Here is an 18,900-nt window from a genome sequence, read left to right on the forward strand (position 1 = left end):
TCGTATTAGACCCAGGCGGTACCGTTGTCTCTGATTTGGGATTCTGATGTAGAAGGAAACTGATGTCAGCGCGCCGGGAGGGACTTCTATGACCTCGCTGACGTCACGTACGTGGACGACGTCAGGGCAGGGTCGTGTGGCGCTGCAACGAGTTTTCAGGATCCAGTCTGTGGATCCTGAATATCCCCAGGATATGCCTGGGGATATTCTAAGTCAAGGAATTTGCGGCTAGACATCGTCTCTACCAGATACATCGTTACCTAAGGTAAGTAACTCGTACAATAGACTGGGAAGCGATAACTGACTTTTCAGATGTCCTGACCTGCTCTTTTTAGCTATTCTGTTTTATTCGATCTTTCCAACCCCCTGTATCCCCATTTTCTGCCGAGGTTCGCATCCCTTAAACCATACACTGCCGGCTCCGCTCCCACCTTGTAGTGATCAACATCATCATAGTGGCGCCCTGGTCCCACTGCATTCATAGCTTGTACTCATCCTCCGACCTTGGATAAGTTAGATGTGTTCTCTGTTGATAGCAGTGATAATACTGAGGGTCCATTCCCTTTTAACGTAAGTTACCATTGGTCAGGAAGGCATAACAAGAACCCTCCTCCTGCCGCTCCCACTTTCGGGAAAGATTTAAACTGCTTTTAAGGACCTTGTAACTGAACTAGTGCTTCTCATGTTAGCCTACTCAAATGTCAATATACTATTGTTCTTTGAATTGTTTGTATGGGTTATTGAAAATGCCAATAAAGAGGGCTTTCAATTAAGAAAAAGAATCTTACTCTTTAACTAAAAGTTACTATGCAAATATCCCGTCATGCCATAAGGAAGGCAGTAGAGCAAAACTTGTTAAAGCATTAATTTACCACTGCGTTTACTTCTCGCCCTCCTTTCTAGGAGGAATACTGCTATAGAGTTGATATGCAGTAAGCAAATCTAGAATAAGTTTGCACTTCGGAAGAAGCTAGTTACCTGTAATAGTTTTGCCATGTGAGATTATTCTAGATTTGCTTGCAACCCACTTGCCAGACCATTTAAAAAGCCTAGGACAGAACATCAAACCTTTGTGTCCAAGAGCAAAACATCCTAACCATACTACTCAAATGCACCTTACCAACTGATTCATAGTTTGAGCCAGATATTTTGTCAGCAGGTGTGCTTCGACAGCTGTTCAGGAATTAGGGTTTCTAAACAGAATGGTGATGCAGTCAAACATCATTCCTTTGGACATTAACTCATTTGCTCCGAAATCGAGGTTTTTCTAGCAGCTGTAGGTATGGGAGAGGCACATTTTCATATCCTCAAAAATATCTTTGGTTCACGATGAACAACCATTACTATCTGGTTTTAGTCCTGCTATTAAGTCTTGGGTTCACACTTTGAATGCTGTGCAAATGCATGGTTCTTCGGGCTACCTACCTCTGTTGATTCAGGCGCGGGGGCAGAGGGTGGCTCACCTCTATGCATTCCTAAACAAGTGGTAGATATGTATGTGATTTCAGGGACAAGCCTCTTTGTAGTGTATTTACGTTTTGATACTTTCGAGCAATAGCATGTGAACTTCAATGGAATCCAAACAGCTTCTTCAGCTCTTGGGCAATGCCTATAAGGTAACTTGTCAAAATGTACACAGTTACAGATTTCGGTGCAGTCCAGCATGGGCATGATGTGTTGGCCTTGTTGTGAGAGAACAAATTGCAGATAAGGCATCTCATGGTTCCCTTTTCTCGGGCAATGCTACAGATAGATATGTCACTGGCTGTCGGATAAACTCTGGTTCATCCATAACTTGAAGGCTAACCGTGTCAAACCAGCTCTGCTGCATTGATGTTCTAGAAACCAATCCTCCATGGTGAATTGTAATAGTTGAATTGCTTTATCACAGAGCATCCTATGTCTGCCTTTCATTACAAAAGTCTTAATTTCTTTTCTGTCTAGATCCCAACCAGTACAGCTGGGGAGAGAATTATGCTGGAAGTTCCGGTCTTATGAGCACCTCTCCTGATATCTACCCAATGCAGCGGGCGCGGAGTGGCACAGTAAGTCTTACTTGCTGACCCAACACCCCCCCCCCCCCCCCCCCCCATAATAACGAAGTCATAGTTAATAGGAAAGTAAACATGACAGATTGCCATTCTCTAATATTAAACCCACCAAAAGAGATTGTTTAGAAACTTTCTTATTAGATCTTTCTTTATACATCTGTGCTTCAGCCAGACCTACTGTGGCACAGATGCCCATCGCAGTGAAAAGATTGTTAAATTACCGAAGCAGGGCTCGATGCTGCTTTGTTCTGCGGTTGTTCTCAGTACATAATTAAAGCCAGTGGTTGCTGGTGGGGACTTCTTGCATTAATTTATGGGAACTGGCACTTATTTTACCCCAACAGACTGATTCAGTAGAAGACAGAGCAAAACGCAAAAGGGGGAAAGTAGGGATCAAAACCAGAAGGTGTGAGATGAAGGGCAGGGAGTGCCGTTTAGTGAATTAAAGAGGCATCCAGTGGAATCAAGACAAAGGATTCTTGTTAATTAGCACCCTGACCTTTTGATAGTGCCGGATGCGAGTTTCTGAGAAACTATGTTCAGCTATTTGACTATCACAAGGACGAAGAGCATCGCAAGTAGTGATGAGAGAAAGCCCACGCCACAGTGACTGGTCCTTAAGCAGTTGTGTTTTTCATTTGTGTCTGAGATTGAGCGGACTAAGCTTGTTGCATCTGGTGCATAAAGAGTGTGGTATTGCCCAGGTTTGATGAGCTAAAACATCATTGGCAACTCACTTCTTTAGGGAATGTATTCCTTTTGGCAGTTGTGCATCTTATAATATCTCATTAATGAGTAACCACCTTCTCCTTTATGAGTACCTCTCAAAGTATTATGGTAGGCCCTTGTATCCTCCTGCACAAGAGATCATTCTTCTTTAGTGAATATTATGTGAGCTCTTTTGCTGTCACATAAACTAATCACCACCCCTACCGAATACACCTCTTAATTTTGGGTAAGCCATTTCACAAACTCTCCAGTCACTACCGCTTGGAAAATGTCTCTCTAAAACTATGTGCAGTTCATTACATTACCGCGCCAAAGAGCCTCGTCCTTTTTTGGGGGATACCATTAAAGGTAACGATCTGTTGCGTTATTACACCATGAAATACTATTATGATGGATGTGAGCCCTTACTCTACACAAACAGTGGCCTCTTATCAATTTAAAAATGAGTATGCTTCACCCTACACCACCATTTATCATTGGTCTTCTTTTACTCATTCAGTAATGGTATGGACGTTCACCCATAGCAGTCACAACATTTCTTTGCTTGGCAAACCTTTTTGTTGAGCTTTTATCCTGCTGAAGACCTTAATCACCACCTGCCTCCTTTAAGGAGGGATTCAACTTGTGAAAGGAAACACTCCATATAGTGCATAAAAGTCTAACATGCATGTAATGCAAAAAAAGCCTGCAGGCATTCTAACTAAGGAAGGGAATTGCCGTTTGAATGGATCAGAACTTCGACCTCAATGAGTTGGGGCATGCAATGCTAATATTCTTACATTATGGTATTCTATTTAGACGTCTTTCTCAAGGCAAGTGAATGGAAGTGAGAGCACGTGATAAAAACAAAACCTATAGATGGGCGCTAATGAGCAGGTGCTAGGCGCTTCACTGGGGAAGACTGTAAGAAGGCTGTGTCAAACCTTCAATGTGCCAACTTAGCTTACTAGAATGGTCCAACTAAAATGTGCAGTGTACAACACAGGATGAACATGAAGGAGACTCATTTAAAATGGGTGTGTGTGTGTGTGTGTGTAAGCATGTATTGAAATATAATAGTTATTGATTAATGAAATGTAACAGCACATGTTAAGGCACACATAGGCTTTTGCATTTTCATACTATAGCTGTAAGCATTTAGGCACATATGCAAGTGAGTTCACTTTCTCAATCTCTAGACATGAGCACACGCTCAGCAAAACCAAAAATCATTAGGCCCTAAAAGTGACCATTCACAATACACACAAAGGCAACCATACCCAGGTCTGGCAAAATTACTTCTACTTCCTCCATATTGTACTGTGTGTATGAACACAGCAAGGGAAGGCAACCCATTTCTAGGGACATTTGGTGAGGTTCTCCATCATATAAACACTTTAAAGTAATTTAGGCCAAGGGATGCTTTTAGAGCACAATTTTTCAAATACATTTTGCATAAAATGTTCTACATTTTGCAGGAAATCTGGAAGCTGAACTAACAAACTGTCACAATACTTCAGAGTCTGCTCCATTACCCAGGATCACTATTTATCAAAAGTAGGATATCATGCATGTGTAATTGAGAAAATGAATCACTTTGTATAGTGAAACACTATGTACAACAGACCGAATAATTGTACATCATAAAAGAAGCGCTTTCAGTCTGACAGCGTGATGCACTATTGCCCAGTAGAACAATGTAGCGTGGTTGATTTGAACCTTGCACTGCGATTTCATTACAGCAACATCCATTAAGCGCTCATGATCTGGCACAGTTTTTCTTGTATTATGCATTTGTATGTTACTACTGAGAAATATTAATTGCTCTTATAATTGACATCTCTTGTGCAGTGGGCAGAATTAGCTAACTACGACTCAAAAAGAGCTTTTACAGAGCTGCCGAAGTTTAAAATGCTGTTGTTTAAACAAACCTTTATTGTTTTTTATTGTGATTCAATGAAAATATTTTCTATATGAATTGATTTATGCATAAATAAAAAGCAGATAAAGTGTAGTAAAAACAGTACATCTTTTCACATTTAATAGGTTCTATTAATATTTAATAAAATTAGCAACATACTCTCTATTGTCTTTCAGATTACCAAACCTTTTCCAGTGCCTTACATTTTTTGAGTTGCTCAGTTTTCCAAAAGTGCTTAGCTCTTTATATTTGGGCATACTCCCTATTTTCTGCACCCATATCAAAAATGCTGTGATTCGAGTGGATACTTCTAACTGCCGACTCCTCACCTTCGCCTATGCCCTGGGCATCAGACTGATCTGGAGATTAGAAGTGCTCCTGCACCACTGGGTGACATTTTGCAGCTCCATACCTCCCAAAGCTGACCCAGAGCTCTGCTCACATATTTGTTTTCCAACCAGTTTTTCACATTGTACTAAGGAACAATCAATTTCAAACAATGCCGCAAATGCAGGAGTCAGATGTCGGTAATGTACCAGCACAAGGTATCTTTTTGGTGCATTGGCATAAAACTCGAAGTTGTGTGGCAAGTGCCCCCTCATGTACCCAAAGGCATATCCGAACCCAGAGGAGAAGTTGTATATTGCTAAACACAAGAAGTTGTTGTGGCCTTTGCATAGATCCTGCTCAAGTCGAGGGCCCGGCATGCAATTTGTCCTGGGGCTGCTCCTGTGACCATTCCACTTCCCTGTCAACTTCCTCCGGTAACCTTAAGGCGACCAGATAGTGACTTTAAAGTGGTGCATTTTCACTATAAAGGAATTGAAGTTTCACCCGATTACTCTACAGAGGGTTCCATTCATTGGGACTATTTTGAACACAGTTGAGTTCATGGCTTTCCCTCCACACCAACAAGTCGAGGACATTTGTCTATGATCTGGTGTTTCACGCTCGATTCAGGTGAGTATAGCTTTGAGGCTTCTAGGCAACTTAGCCTTGTGCATACTCCTTGTCAACCATGACAGGTGACACATACAAGCCCTGCAGTGGAACCTGAAGCCCCAGTTGACCCATGTTGAAGGTCTAGCCTTTCCGACTCCACCCAGGTTTGTGAGTGGGCACTGCTTGATCTGCAGTAATGGCTATCCGACAAAAGCTTGTCCTGAGGCAGACCACTTTCCCTTCCCCACTGCAAGAAATTAGGTTTTTGGTAGAGAGGGGGGCAGGGGGGTTGAAAGAACAACTGTGGCAGCAACCACAATACTTGTTAGGATGAACCACAAACAGTCACTAAATTAACCTGTGCTTATTTCTCTGGTGGCTGGGTACAAAGCAGCCAGGCTTAACATAGAGTATCTATGCAGAACACAAACATTAAAGTGAAAACATAACACAAAAAATATTTCAAACCAAACTGCTTTAGAAAAAGAGTACATTTTCATACATCAAATGATATCAGAACAACAAATATCCAGCCAGTAGAACCGGACGCATAGCACTTTAGATGTGTATGTTAAATAGTGCCTAAAAGCACAAAGCGCCACTAAAGATACCTAACTGCGCTGGACTGAGACAAAGTCACAAGTTCAGACGAACCATGATGGAGCACAGGTAAGGCACAGAACCCAATTTGACCCACTGGGAGTTGCACCGTATATCTTTGGTGTGAGGTCTGCGTTGCGTTGCTTTCCTAGGCTTAGTGTCATGCTGCATTGGTTGTGATGAAGCAGGGCTTTTCAACACTGCGTAGGTGCGGATGAAACTTTCAGCTGTGTGGCGAGACTTTGCGTCATTTGGTGTCTGTTCCGATGAAGCTTTCAGCTGTGAGGCAAGTCTTTGCATTGTTTTTGGCCACGTTGCTACGGGTTTGATGGAAGGCAAGGAGGAGATTTCCCTGATGCCAGCTGAGGGAGTGGGGGCACCTTTTGTAGATAAGGACTTACTCCAGCAGACGCCAGCAGCAGGGCTCGGGCAGGTCCACTTACAGGTCTAGGCATACCCAGTTGTAGCAGGTCAGCTGGGCAGTTGCAGGGAGGCTTCAGAAGCTTGTTGTGTCCCTGTAGCTCACATAGGCTGGCCAACTGACCCGTGGAGTCACTCTTGTTGACCTGGAATAAACTTCAGCAAGTCTAATCTTTCTTCTCAGAGAGCAAAACTGTAGTAACCTGTGTTCCAAACAGCTGAGCTGTCCTTCTTTAATGTCCACAGGTCCAGGAGTGTTCTGAAGAGTGGCCCTGGAGCTCTGATATTTATACCTGGTGCTCACCTTTGTGTGGGAGGACTCCCTATCCTAACCCCACATCAGGGTTTGGAAAGGTTCTCCTTTCCCCTGTCAAGACTCCAAACTGTCTAGGAATGACACAAGACAGGCAGGTCTGGTGACTGATTCCTATGTGTGCTGTGAGTCCTGTGAACTGCAAGGGGGGATGGGTTGGTTGCAGCTCTTCCTAGTCATCCTGCTAGAATGGCCAATCCTGTCCACTCCTAAGCCCCCTTTGTGCCACTGGAAGGAATACACAAAGCCTAACCTCCTATCATGTGACACAGGGCACTGGCATAAGGCACAAATGGTTGGGACAAGGAAATGCCAACTTTCTAAAGGAGGCATTTTCCGAATGTTTACTTAAAATCCGATGTCACCATTAAAGAGGGTTTTAAATTGCAATTCATTTGAGTGTAAACAGCATATCTCTGTTCCCAATCCAAAGTTACCACTTATTAAATGTAGTAAGATAACTAACTCGGTGTTAGCCAATGGAAAAGATAGGCCTTACAACAGTGAAAAAGGACTTTAGGAGTTTTTCACTGGTAGTGCATGTAAAATGTAAACACACCGGTCCTATATTTTTAATACAATGCACCCTTCCCTAGGAGCCTTTAGGGCCTACCCTAGGAGTGACTTTTAAGTATGTAAAAGGAAAGTTGAGGTCTGACAAAAGGCTTATTTTGCCAGTTCGAAATAGCATTTTAAAACTGCAGTTGCAGGCCTGGATCTGTTTTAAAGGGATGCTTTAGTGGGTGCAACAATGAGTGCTACAGTCACACTAGTGGCTTTTCATTTAGAGGCCCTGGGTACAGGTAGTACCATTTACTAGGGACTTAATTTTACCATGTTTGAAGGAGAGAGCAAAAGTAATTAGCACTGGTTAAAAGTGGTAAAGTGAACGGAGTCCTAATGCCAACAAAACCAAATTCAGCAACAGGATGCAAAAATAATGAGGGGATCTTAGTCCTGTACCAGGAGACTTTGTGTCTCTGGAATTGGCTGGAGTATCAGGTCATCTTTCTTTTGGCCAACAACCTGGAGGGGTCCCTGAATGTCAGAGTGGTTTAACTGAGCAGACGTCAGGCAGATCTTGAGCGATGTCTGCATCCCAAGGTGGCACAGGATGTTTTTCACCGAATGGGGGAACCCTAGCTAGATCTGCTCACCATCGAATGCCCAATGTCACAAATTTTGCTCTGTAGAGTTACCACAAGAATAGTTTTTATGAAAACCATTTGGACTGAAACAGAATAAGGTACGCCTGAACGTCTTCCCACCACTCCCTCTCTTACCCAGAGTTGTAAAGAAGATCAGGAACAACTGGGTCGAGATAATTCTTTGGCTCTGGATTGGGCCAGGAGAGTGTGGTACACAAAACTCCTGAACCTGAGCTTCTATCCTCTGATCAGGCTTTAACTTTGGAAGGACCTTCCTTATTAACAGGGCATTTTCCGTCACCTGAATCTATGCAATTTATACCTTCATGCGAGGAGATTGAGCAGTCGCAATTGGCTGCCTTTGATTTGCGACCTCTGATGGTGGATGTCATCCTCACCAGCACCTTCTACAAAACCCATTTATACAGAATGCTGGGAAAACATTTGTAGCCTTGTTATAGCTTAGGCCACTGACTCCTTACGGGTGGAGCTGTTTGAAGTCCTATTGTTTGTTTTGTCTTTTGACCATCAAGGCCTTGCAGTGGGCACTGTGAAAGATTATTTGTTTTCCTTTATAGCTATGCTACATTTACTGGAGCAACTGACCTTTTTCAAATCTTCTATCGTGGTAATTTATTAAACGTTTGACCCAAATGTTCCCTCCCAAGCTGTTTGTGATGCTACAGTGGAGCCTTACCTTGGTTTTCACATTCCTCAAACCTATGAATAGTTGCTTGCTGTATCTCCTGATCTTGAAGATTATCATCCTCATTGTGATTGGGTATGTGTGAAATGCGCCCAATTTGCTGCAGTGTAATTATGTGAAATTACTGCAAAGTTGAGCGTAATTACTCGAAATGCATCTTTCACACAAACAATTAACTGAACTGTATGTTTGAGTAAAGATTCAACTTATAAATCTAATTTCAAGTTGATTTCTGGTCACTCATATTCAAAACGCTGCTGCTCATGTTCAGATTTGTAGTTTCACACACAATAATTATCCAAATGGCGCCCTCCGGTAAAATGTCTACCTGAATTGTTTGTCGAGTTGACTGTATTTGTAGAAGTAAATGCTGTTTGCATTCAAAACACTGCCACTTGCATTTGATTTGTAGTTTTGTGCTGAAATCACTTGAATGGTCTGCTTGGGTAAAAAATCAACCCACATTTTATGTTTGCTTGTAGAACAATGGGTGGATGATGACTGGTTCACGGCAAAACTGGGTCAAGACCTAATTTTGTGGTTGGCATGCGCCTCTCAAATGGCTACACCCAAGAGCCACTGATTTGAAGACCTAGATTTCAGTTTGGAGAGAGGTCTATGCCTAATAGTTGTTAATGGTATCTAAAGTTATGAATTTCAGATCAAATTTACTTTTCACAATATAATGTGCTATTTTTATTTTTTATTTTTGCAAAGTGCCAGTAGATAAAGGTGAGCCGACACGTGTTTCACCGGCGGGGCCAGCAGGCCGAGGGCTTTTTCAAGGCTGACAATCAGCAGCCTTTGTCTACTGTCACTTTGCAAAAATAAAAATAGCACATTATATTGTGAAAAGTAAATTTGATCTGGAATGTATTACTTTAGATACCAATAACGACTATTAGGCACAGATCTCTCTCCAAACTTAAATCCACATTTTATGTTGATTGCCCGCTGTAATGGAGCTTCAAAACAATGCCGCTTGCACCCAAAAATTACCTTTGCAGTTTCTCCCTAAACAGGAATCTCATTACGCAGCATGACTTACACCCAGTAATTTTGCATAAATATTGTTATAAGAAATTGCCAGTTATGGCATTTACGCTGCCGCAATTAAAATTCACCCAGGCCTAATTGCCATCATGCCTGCTTGTGGTAAGTCAGCTACAAGCACTGCCAGTGCAACTGCTTAAACCATTTTTGTTTTTCGCAAAAATTGTTGATGAGCTTTCTGCCTAATTTGTGGCTCCCTTCCATGTAGGGGAATGCTTCACCCTGCATGCATTCTTTGCTCCCAGTCTCCCTTTGAATGTGGGGGAGAGGCTTCATTGGCTTGATTCCCAAAAGGGCTTTAAACTTTTACATATATCGTACCAAGGATTGAGTAAGCATTACATTTTTTTGCGAGGTCCTCTAGAGTCAAGAAAGGGAATGCTGTGCAGAAGAGGGCCCTGTCACTGTTGCTAGTTATCTGTATTAAAATCGGCTATGCACGGATTAAAAAAAGCAGCATTCCATTAGGGTCAAAGCACTACCACTGTACTGACATAAGCCCCGGCTGTCCTTGACTCGGGGTGCAACATGGGCATCTGTGCATATGTATACAAAGCACTACTGTGTTCCTTCGCCCACTCAGTTATGCAGGACTTTTTAGTTTGACTCCACTCCACACACCACCTTCATGTCAACCGACCCAATTCAAACTGGAGACCCGCGATTTGTAAAGCCAAAGGCGGCTTTATTTTAGCTGTCTCCTGTCTAAACTTGCCTCCACCCCCAATATATGTCAATTGGGGAAAATGCATGCTCCATTTATTTTTTCAAAATCTCCCGTGTTCCACTTGTAAAATGTTGGCATAGTTGGGGTGGGGGTGGGGGCAGGGTGCTGCTATGGTATCTATTCTAAGGTCAGTAACCTGCGGTTAAAAGTATCCATCAGAAGGACCAGTTACTTACCTTTGATAACACTCTTTCTGGCCGATACCCTATCTAACCGCAGATTCCTTTCTGCCCTCCAGCCTCACTTTTCTGTGGAGTGTCCTCTTTTTTAACATTCAACAAGGTCCCAAGTTAGTGTTCAGCTATCTGGATCAAGAATTGTTAACTTTCCCCGTCTGAGGATACAGAAAGGGTACAATATGAAACTGACATGATAGGGTGGTGCTTGGGTCTGGCTCTGCTCCGTCACTTCCAGGGCGGTATGCAACTAGTGCGAGTCTGCACAACGCCACCTAGCTGCACACGAAAGCACTGGTACAATAATCTCAGAATCCAGCGTGGTGCTTTAGGAATATTCTAAGGTGAGGAATCTGCAGTGTACAGAGCGCAAGTCCTAAAAAAAAGAAATGGGGGGACTAACCTAGTTAGGCAGTAAGCAAGTGACATCACGGTGCGTGACATCAAGGCGCGCAACATCACAGCGAATGACATCGCACATGACATCACAGGAATGGACATGATAGAAAGTGGTATCACAAGCCATGACTTTACAGGAAGTGGAATCACAAGAAGTGACATCAGATCTAAAGCCCTCACATATATGTTTAGCAGGTCTATCATGTGTACGTTTGAGTGCATGCGAGGATAATAGCTCAGTGAGCTATGGAAGATATGTGACTTCTACACCTTGCAATCCCCCACTTTTATGTAACACACCCTATACATTCATTTACAAACTTATATAATTTACTGTACATGTAATATGCACGTGTTGATGTAAAGCGCTCTGACACCCTGCATTGGAATGAGTAGGGCTATACTCGAAAAAAAATAGTGGTACTCAAATTATTTCAACGCCTCCTCAGGGGAAGTAAGCTCTATATATAGTATGCTCTGTATAAATGCAATTTGCTTTGTGTAAATACTGGGAAAGACCAACACATCTGATATTTTTACAGTGCATGCATATCTCCTAAACAAGGACTGAACAGAGTGAAAAGCTGCCTCTCAAGTATGTGTGAAGTGCTAACAAGGTGTAGGCCTTTGTTTCCCCTCCGCTTCATTTGCATCGGTTGTGAGGCTCCTGACTGCTCCCAGCCACGAGACTCGAACAAAAGGAGGCTTGATGACCTCTCCAATTCGGCCTTTGTTATGGGCCCAGCAGGAGGCTTAAATAAGAAAGCCCCGTCCCGCCTGAACGTTATTGCTTGTTGCAGATGGAAAGCAGACAAAGAGGAAGGCGCTGCTGAAAGTGTCCCGATGTTTGGAAATGACACCGGGACGAGTTCGGCACATTATTCAGTGGGGCCCAAATTCTCGGCAGAGTGGACGGCGTTCCCCCTGTGAAAAAAGTGGGTGGACGCCGTCCACCCGCGTGTAACCCCGACTCATGCCCTGGCTGTGTCCATCTGAAATTGTTACAGAAACTAAGCAATTTGTTCGTTGACCTGATAACCAAAACTTAGTAATAAGCAGGGCTTTAAGTGGGAATAAAAAACTGGGGTGGGTCTCTCAAAGGGGCATGAACAATATAATTAAGGGTGTGTCTTAAATACACGTAAGCTAAAAATCTGTGCTTAGCATAGTGTGCCGCCTGACTTGTATTTTGCTGTTTCTACCATTGCATCCAGAGATATGATACAACAAGTAACATCATACCTACAACAGGTCAGGACTATTGGCTTTGTCAATGGTTGTTAGTTGCATAAGATAAATAAGCAGCAACTATGGCTTGTATATTATATTGAAAAAGTTTCCACTTAAAGCCCTGCTGACAAAAGGACAGTGTTGCTGCTCCTGCAAAGAGAAGGGAAATCCAGAGAGAAAATGACTCTCTTTAAAGGATTTCCCTTCCCCTACAACGCTCACCTGGCATGACGTCATGCTGTAACTTCTCCACTAGTGAGGAGTGAGCAGTGTGAGCAGGCACACATCAATGTGCCTGCTGTCACTGCAGTCCGGGAAAAAACAGACCGCTTGTGCCAGGGCACGAAACAGAGCCCGATAGAGACCCGTTTCGAGGCCCCCTTTAAAAAATTGCCGGTGCTCGGCACTAGTGAGACCCGGCCCACTTAAAGACCTGGTAATAAGTGATGGAACCACCAGCATTGATGTAACAAGCACTGGTCAAGCAAGAATATTTAGCTACAATACACCAATTTGCACAGACTATATGTGCTTTGCTTTTTTGCGCTGTTACTTTCCATGTGTTTGATGTCTGTGTCCTGTTATTTATTCTGCAAGCTTGTGGTACTAGTGCCATGCAGCTCTACAGTCTTGTGCAATAAAAAATAAGGCACAAACATCGAAAAGTAAGGTCCTTCCCTTGCTCTCGTGAGGGAAAGTTATATTTGTTTCACAAATGATGGGCCACAACTAATTTCAAGCTGGCTTGGCCAAAGTCATATTCAACATTATTGATAGGCCTTGGCGGTAAATTCCGTTCCGCTCGCGGAATTTGGGTGGAGAACGCGGAATTGCCAAAAATTCCGCGATCCGTGGCTTCGTGGAGTTTTTTTCTTGTACGCGCTTGTATTATCCCCCCGAGCGAGCACGCAAACCACGTTCGCGAACAGGAAAAAAGCATCGTGAACGGGCGGAACAAGCAATTCCGCGGGTTCGCGGAGATTTTTTTACCGTTTCGCGGAGCTTTGCGTAGCGCAACTACGCAAATTCTGCCCACCCCTAATTATTGATTACTGGTAATAGAGGGAATCAATCACAAGATGAACCCCTGCATGATTATTCCAAATACTAGAGCTGAGGCCTGCTGGTCCATACAGAACTTTAGCTTTCTCCTTGTGGAACAGTTGTACCTATGATTACATGTGTATGCTGAGTTACTGTACACATTGTAATCCCATGCAATCTAATTTCTGTACAAAGCCGGAATGTTTAATTCAAGACCGAAGGAAAGCACTGCACTGAAGCTCCAAGTAAAGCATATTTTTCTAATTTCTTTAGACCCCGTTTCAAAATATATCCACTAGATGGCAGAAGATACATACTTTATCTTTATCACCTTTCCTATTCTCCTAGCTATCTTTGCTGTCTGTGAAGCGATAGAAGTTGTGTAAAAAGAAGTGTTCGAAACACAGGCTAAAGCTGTCAACCCTTACTTGCTGAAGTCGACTAACGAAGTAGAGACACAAACTGCATTTTTACTTTTGTACTGCTACAAAATACTACAAACGTTCTACAAAATGTTATTCTCCAACCTACATGCAGAGTTTACATCTCAGTCACTCTTATATATTTCTGTTCAGAGATCTCTGACCTGACTGCAGAGTCTCCGCACACCTAGGTATACATTTTAGTTGTAATTGTCAGAGGGACATTGGAGAGTGGCTTGAAAATGGGGACTACTTAAGACTAATATTGAGGGGATTATGGAGCAGTAAGAAGAGGTATAGAGAGGAACATTGACCCACCCACAAAAGAGTAAGTCCATTGCTAGTCACAAACTACACGTCTATAGTTACTGCAGCCAAAAGGGGGGCCAAAACAGTAGTAAATTATTCCAACTCAGAGCTGAAGTAAATCCAGCACCACGCATAGCCAACCACTGGCACTGGAACACTCTCCCACAGAAAAAAAATAGATTTATGTCTCTGGATACAGGGGCTGGTGATGGTGCCCACTAGTGTGCTGCTTTCTTCCTGGACGATCTGAGGTACGTTTTACTGAACTTGTGCAAGTGCCACCAGAAGCAGAAAACATAATTTTTGTTGTGCCTGACGCAGTACAGTCCTCACCAGCATCAGGCGAGCATATGTGGAGAGTGAAATAGTATTGCCCACTATTCAGATCACGGCCCCCTCAAGTATTGTCGCTGGCAAAAAATGTCAGAATCGCCATGTAGCACTAGAAGACTAAGTGTCCAACGTCTGGTAGTGCAGTTACAAAAGACAAATTTTTTTTTCAAATGTTTACATTCATGCAGAGAGCTAGCCCTATGCTTATTCCAGCTAACACTTCTAAACTGCAGAGCTGGTGCAGGTTGCTCCGCTGAACAGACTGGCCTCTTTGGCACTAGCAGTCCCTGGGCTCAGCTGCTACTTCAGCTATGGTTACAGTAAGAAGCCAAAGTAGACTATGGTGGCACATGAAGAGCTAAAACAGATTCATGGTAGCACTTAATGTGGCCACCATCGATGCACAGCATGAACATAACGTGTATTTGTAAAGCACACGTTCACCCGTCGGCATCTTGGCGCTGAATAACAGATGTTTATAGTTATCCAACTCAATGGTACTCATTTTATAGACCTCAGATGGATGACAGGCTGAGTGGACCCACCGGGATTTGAACCAGTGACCATGAGGTCAAACATGGGCCCCTGCGGTGGTCGCGTTAGTCCACTGAGCCACCAGACCCGGCTGAAGAAACGCACCCGCCAGCTATGTCTGACTCTTTTGCCTGTGAACTCCAATGTAAAGGGGCACAATTAAGTTGCTTACAATTCCTAATACCCAGTGGATGTCCTGGTGGGCTGAGCCAGAACTGAACGATGTTGGCAACAAAGCCAATTGCTGAACGGTAGGAGCCATCACTCCATTACGTGCTTGCTATTTTGGGAGGCTTATTCAACACGTGAATGACAATCCAACTAGCAACAGCTCAACAGGCAGTTTTTCATAGCACTCACCTGACCCGAGGACATTAAAATGATTTACAAGACAACCAAACATAATTACCAATATTTTTTTTCTTGCTCATAGGCACAGTGAGATTAGGTGATTAGCCCACAATCACAGTATGCCGACCTGAAAACTGGAATCAAACCTCTATTTTCAGTTTCAAAATCTTCAGGTCTGGGCCAAATGGCCACATCTTCCCCCTTTATCTAGCAGATTGGTTATTTTCTGTGGCAGTCTTTTCAGAGACTTCTTCTAACTGTAGATTCCTTACCTTAGAATAAATACCCAAACAATACCTCCCTGGAGGTGGCTCTGCAAACAGATTTGACCAAAAAGTCCTGCAGGAACGAACAAGCAAAGTGCCCATTACGATGAACCTAACCATCCAGGCATTAGTGCTTGATGAACTTGTGCAAAAACGCCCATGTTGCTGCCTGACAGATGGACAGGGAATTTGTGGGCTAATGCAGTGGTCACAGCCTTGCCTCTGTTAGAATTATCACGCAAGCCCTCTGGGTTGTTCTTTTGCCAATGCATAGCAGATCTTTATGCAGAGCACTATTCATCGTGAGATGGTCCTTCCTGCACCCCTTTCCCATCCTTAGCGCGAACATCTACTGCAAAGAGTTTATTGTCCACCTGAAACTCTCTTGTGCGATCCATGTAGAACAACGACGCTCATTTTGGGTTTAGATGGTGGAGTCTCTCCTCTTCTTTAGACGGGTGAGGCTGAGCAACAAATGTAGGCAAGATGATGGTTCGGCCTACATAAAAAGGGTGTTGCAACCTTTAGGAGGGAGGCGGCATGGGTCCTCAGAACCAGCTTGTCTGGGTGAAAGGCATTATAAGGAGGTTATACAGACAGGACCTGCAGTTTGCTGACCCTCTAGGTTGATGTTATAACCACTAGAAAGGCTGTTCTGATAGTCGGCAGGTGAAGTGGGCAGTTGTGTGATGGCTCAAACGGAGGCACATGAGGAAGGTAAGGACTAGGTTAAGATCCCATTGGGGCATGATGAATAGCCAGAGGGGAAACGTGTTGTAGTTCTTTCAGGAACCTAGTCACAGTGGGTGACTTAAATAAAGAAAATTGTCTGGCAACTGCAAGGATAGCGAAATGGTAGACACCAAACTTTTACTAGTGCCCAGAGCTGGGCCAAAGAAAGATGAAATAGAAGAACCTGAGAAAAGGTTGCAGAAAGGGTGTAATTTTTTATGAATGCAAGCCACAAATGTGTTCCAATGGCAGGCATATACCGTCTTGGTAGAGGGCAGCTCAATCTCTATTTTTGAAGGCAGAGGGTGCGCAGGTTAGGAATCTGCTGCCAGAAGTCTCTGTCAGATGACCAAGACGGTCTCTACCAGATAACTGGTTACCGAAGTTAAGTAACTTGTGCTTCTTGTAACAGAAGACAATAGGTAGTAGGAAGACAACAGGTAAAAGGTCTTTCAAAGTCAGATCTGCAGATGAATTTTCAAATGAATTTTCAATTATTGTTTGTTGGAGTTTTCCCAGTTGCAGTTGCTCTTTAGCATACCAGCTAGTGGTGTTATTTGCCTAAGCAGTTGCTTTGTGATTCATAAATATCAAGGATTGTAAAGATAGATGGAAACCTACCATATTGAACCAATCACATATACTATCAATTTGCTAAGCCACTCATGCCATTAATTGATCCCTTTGCACTATTTATGACTTTGATTATTACTGCTTAGTGGTGGGTGCTACTCCAAGTTTCTGACGGTCTATGGCACAATAAAGACCGCCATAAAATAAGTTATTTAAAATTGCTCTGTGTCTATCAATCATCGAAAAACCTTATTTCGGGAAGGCAGACTGTCCACTCTTGCGGGCTGATGTGAAACAGCCTTTTTAGGTCTTGCCTGAGCCAGCACGCATATGCTGCTCTGCGAGACTTTAAGTAAGGGCTTTTTAACTTTAAACACACGCTTGTGCGTGTGCTTTTTTTAAAAACTCACACCTATTGGCCTTCGCATGCGTCTTTCTAAGAAAGACAGCACGCAATTGGCTAAAGGTGGGGGCATGGCCCGCCTTCTCTCTGCCTTGGCCTAGGGTCCGCGGGGGCGAGCAGCAGTGTCATCTGTAACCAATTATCTTAATTGGACACAGATGGCGGTCAGCGCTGGTTGCAGTGGTTTGCCCTTGTAGCACGCGCGCGCATTATTAGCGCGTTCGCGGTCGCCGCGCTGCCCTGCTTGTATGTTTTATTATTGTCTTTACAGGGAAAGCAACCACCAGGGCAACTTGAGAAACTTCAGGGCAGATGAGCACTGAGGGGTGTGACTGGCAGTGGGTCTGAATACTTAAAAGCAAGCACCCCTTATGCCTCCTGCTTCATCACATATAAAAGCATAGTCTGCCCATTAGGTTGTATTTTTTACATGGGAAACTGCTGCCATTACTGCCCTGGCTACTTCCTCATACAAGCCTAGGGTTCTCCGTCTGCACTCGCACGCATGCATAGGGCAGTGTTATATTCGAGGTTAATCTTCTACGGGGCACGCGGACACCACCTATTCCCATACTCCTTCATCAACACATGTCCCGAGTTGCAATCCACGCGATGGCTGACCTGGAAAACGCACTGGTATTTATTTAGTACTTGTTTAGTTCTAGAATTCACACGTGGCTGCTCCGGCCCGCGCGGGCTCGAGGTTGCCACGCTGCGAGGCTCCGCAGGAGGTGCTTGGATCGGGATGGTCGGAGGGCACATGCCCGATGCGGGGGGGGGGGGGGGGGGGAGGGAGCGAGCATAGCGCTCGCCATGCCCCCTCTCCCCTGGAGGTAGTGACCCACCATGGAGCGAATCTGGAGCTGGCACACAGCTGAACTCCGGAGAAGAAGGTGCATTGCTTGCTGGGGGAGGGGCTGTAGAAGGACGGGATCCTACAATTGCTTCCAGCAGAACCTGCCAATGCCCGCTGCAGGCAGCGCCAGTTAGTGTTCCCGAGTTCCCTGGGCTGCTGCGTAGCTCGACAGCCCCCGGCTGAGCCGTGAGTCTGACAGAAGGTAGTGGTGTGCAGCCTATGCATGAGCCGGAGCCGGCCGCCCTGCAGACCGGGCGCTGGTACTTAGAAGTTGCCCCAGTTGGACTCCGGAACCCGGGTGTGAATGGGACTGATCGCCCTCTTCCAGCTTTCTGTCTCAGAGATCCCCTCGCCAGGCGGGGGCCGACAGCTCTGGCCAACATCGTTCTCATTTTGTACCAATTACATGACATGAGTACCAGGTAATTGTCCGGAACATGTGTGATTCAAACAATATTGGGCTCCGTACGCCTCGGGTGCCCGTGCGCACACTGCTCTCAGAAGTGATGGAGATGTCGGTTTGTGCTGGTAGTGTCACCTGTTCACATCTCATAGTGAGAGCCCCCGCCTACTGAGTAGTTGAAATAGAAGGTATGAACTTCGTCGGCTGTTGCATTTTTTTCCTCGAAAAGCTTAGTAAAAAGTCATGTCAGAGAAGGGGCCAGTGGGTCTTTATGGTCGGC

General features: G+C 44.2%; 1 protein-coding gene across 2 annotated transcripts in view; it reads left to right on the top strand.

Annotated features, from left to right (window-relative positions):
- The window catches only part of PANK4 (pantothenate kinase 4 (inactive)), a 445,012-nt gene that overhangs the window by 222,290 nt on the left and 203,822 nt on the right, over positions 1–18,900 (top strand). For both annotated transcript variants that reach the window (XM_085609230.1, XM_085609233.1), the window contains exon 9: positions 1,945–2,045. In XM_085609230.1, the coding sequence (XP_085465356.1) occupies positions 1,945–2,045 (101 nt within the window). The remainder of the gene's footprint in view (positions 1–1,944; positions 2,046–18,900) is intronic.

The sequence above is a fragment of the Triturus cristatus genome, chromosome 1_2, assembly GCF_964204655.1.
Source record: "Triturus cristatus chromosome 1_2, aTriCri1.1, whole genome shotgun sequence".
NCBI classification, from domain to species: Eukaryota; Metazoa; Chordata; class Amphibia; order Caudata; family Salamandridae; genus Triturus; species Triturus cristatus.